Source organism: Penaeus monodon, chromosome 1 (genome assembly GCF_015228065.2).
Source record: "Penaeus monodon isolate SGIC_2016 chromosome 1, NSTDA_Pmon_1, whole genome shotgun sequence".
Classification (NCBI taxonomy): Eukaryota; Metazoa; Arthropoda; class Malacostraca; order Decapoda; family Penaeidae; genus Penaeus; species Penaeus monodon.
Genome location: NC_051386.1, coordinates 9,008,128 through 9,010,627, shown reverse-complemented (window position 1 = coordinate 9,010,627; position 2,500 = coordinate 9,008,128). Strand labels below are relative to the sequence as shown.

The 2,500-nt window shown below is 33.0% G+C and overlaps 1 protein-coding gene across 1 annotated transcript in view; it reads left to right on the top strand.

Moving 5' to 3' along the window:
- Nucleotides 1–2,500, top strand: part of LOC119587901 (adenosylhomocysteinase-like 1) — a gene marked incomplete in the record, with an annotated part of 109,868 nt that overhangs the window by 83,059 nt on the left and 24,309 nt on the right. The window contains 2 exon segments of the mRNA XM_037936646.1: nt 457–609; nt 947–1,112. Coding sequence (XP_037792574.1) covers nt 457–609; nt 947–1,112 — 319 coding nt within the window.

The following is a 2,500-nucleotide window of genomic DNA, read 5'->3' as shown; positions in this document are numbered from 1 at the left end:
GAAACTGCAAGTGAGCCATGATTTTATGAAGCTCATTGAAAATTTGTTGGTGAATGATTCATACCTGCTAACTTGGGTAAATTATCAAATTAAGAGTTCATAATATTGATAGAGAAATGCTAATAGTACAGATGCTTAACCTAGTAATCTATAGATTTGTGTTAGTATTCATTAAAAGAATGAAATTTCATGGATTTGAAAAAAACACTAGTAAAAAAAAATCTTACTATTTAAGAGATCAAAATTATTGTAGAGTTTGAAATTCATAGAGTTAGGAAGGGATATATGTAGAAAAAACATATTTTACTTTGAGTCTTTAAGATAGCATGCTCAATATGATTTCTTAGACAAGTCATAATTTCATAAAAAGAGGAAATCAGTTCATAAAGAAAACAAAAATCATTTTGGAATTTGTAGTGATAATCAACAGACTCATTGTTTGTCTTTTTTCAACAGCTTGAAGCGTGCCACTGATGTGATGTTTGGCGGCAAGCAGGTGGTTGTCTGCGGCTATGGAGAAGTTGGAAAAGGCTGCTGCCAAGCCCTTAAGGGTCTCGGCTGCACTGTTTACGTCACAGAAATTGATCCTGTGTGTGCCCTCCAGGGATGGTATGTATTCCTTGAGAAACTGTGTGCTCCTGATGGTTTTTTTATAATGAATCTTCGTGGGTGGATAGATATTTAGTTAATCAATATATGTATCTATGTAGCCGTATATACGTATGTACATACATACATACATACATACATACATACATACATACATACATACATACATACATACATACATACATACATACATACATACATATATACCTTATTATTTATCAACATAGATTTTTTGTTTTGTTTGTTTTTTTTGTTTTTTTTTGGGGGGGGTTAGAAAGTAGACTAGTAAATTGTATCAAATGTAAAAAGAAGTTACAAATTATTCTGCTGTCTCCAGCATGGATGGTTTCCGGGTAGTGAAGCTGTCCGAAGTGATCCGCCAGGTAGACATCCTGGTGACTGCAACAGGCAACAAGAATGTAGTGACCCGGGACCATATGGACAAAATGAAGAATGGAGCCATTGTTTGCAACATGGGTCACTCTAATACAGAGATTGACGTGGTAGGTTTTGTATTCAGCAGTGTTCTTTCCTTAAAGTAACTACTTCAATGGGATTGAATTGTGAAATGCTGCTTTAATTTCTATTTGATAATAGCTTCATGCCTCATTTTATATCCACTACATATTGATATTTCTATTTTGTTTGTTTTTAGGTATGGTAGCTGCAGTAAGCATTTATTTATTTTTTTGGTTTTATGCTTTCTTTCATTCCCTGTCTTTCCATTTCCTTCACAACACTGTCACAAGTTTCTTAACATTTTCTATACCCAGTTTAAAGTCTGTTTCCCTCTTTTGATGGGGCTGCTATTCATGCTTGAGTGGCCATCAGATCAATTTGCAATGTCTTATTATCTGGCTTGCTTATTTAACACACATTGAATTGAGTGGATTTTATACTTGGTAGGGAATTGCTAGGTGTAAATATAGCTTTTAATTAGTTGGTATGAAATTTCTCTACAGAGCCCAGTATGGTTTAGGAGTTATAATTGAAAGGTGTCAAAGTTGAAACTATGTACATAATATTTGCTTATGGCATTAAATAGTTATTTTTAAGTCTTAAAAAGGTAGATTTTTGTAGTACCCTGTTTGTCAGTCTGTCAGTTTCCCATTGAGCTTTCCATGAAATATGTGAGCTTTACTCAGATTGATTTTCATGAAATATGTAAGCTCAAATTAGTTTCCATCTGTTATGTGAAGTTTTGTATATTACCTCTGATGTTAGATGTGCTGTGTTGCAGTATTTCGTCTAATTGCTCTAACATTAATTGCTGGACAAATAATTTATCAATTAAGCTAAATACTGGAATGTTTATTATTTTACTTAGTGTATGATAGTAATGCCATTACTATTAAACAAGAAGTACAGGTTCTCACCATTTTGTAAAGACTTTTTTTATTGTGGTGTGTATATATATATGTAAATATCTATATCTCATTATAATTTGCTGTGCATGTATTACTGCAAGGGGATTAATGTTTAGAATGAAAAATAGGTGGTGTAGAAAGCCGCACCTAGCAAATTAATTCATCATCCTTTAAAATCATCAACAAGAAGGTATTAAGCAGCCCCAATCTTTTTGCTTCATCATAATGGTTTCTGTCATTATGGAATCTATGCTCTTTTATTTGCTCTGTTTTTCTTCATTCTGTGTCTTTTTTCTTTTTTTTTTCAAACTGTTCAATACCTATACTTTTTTCATCTTTCAATTTTCACTCTCTCCAAACACAGAGAGCAGTGAATAAAATGTGTCTACAATCAGACACCTTTATCTTCATGACTTAGCACAAGTCATGATTATCATCAGAGATTATCCATTAAGCTGGGTGTCATGAGAAGTTCTCAAAGCTAGTCAGAATTGGTAAGCTAAATCTCTTTTGTGCGGGTTCTT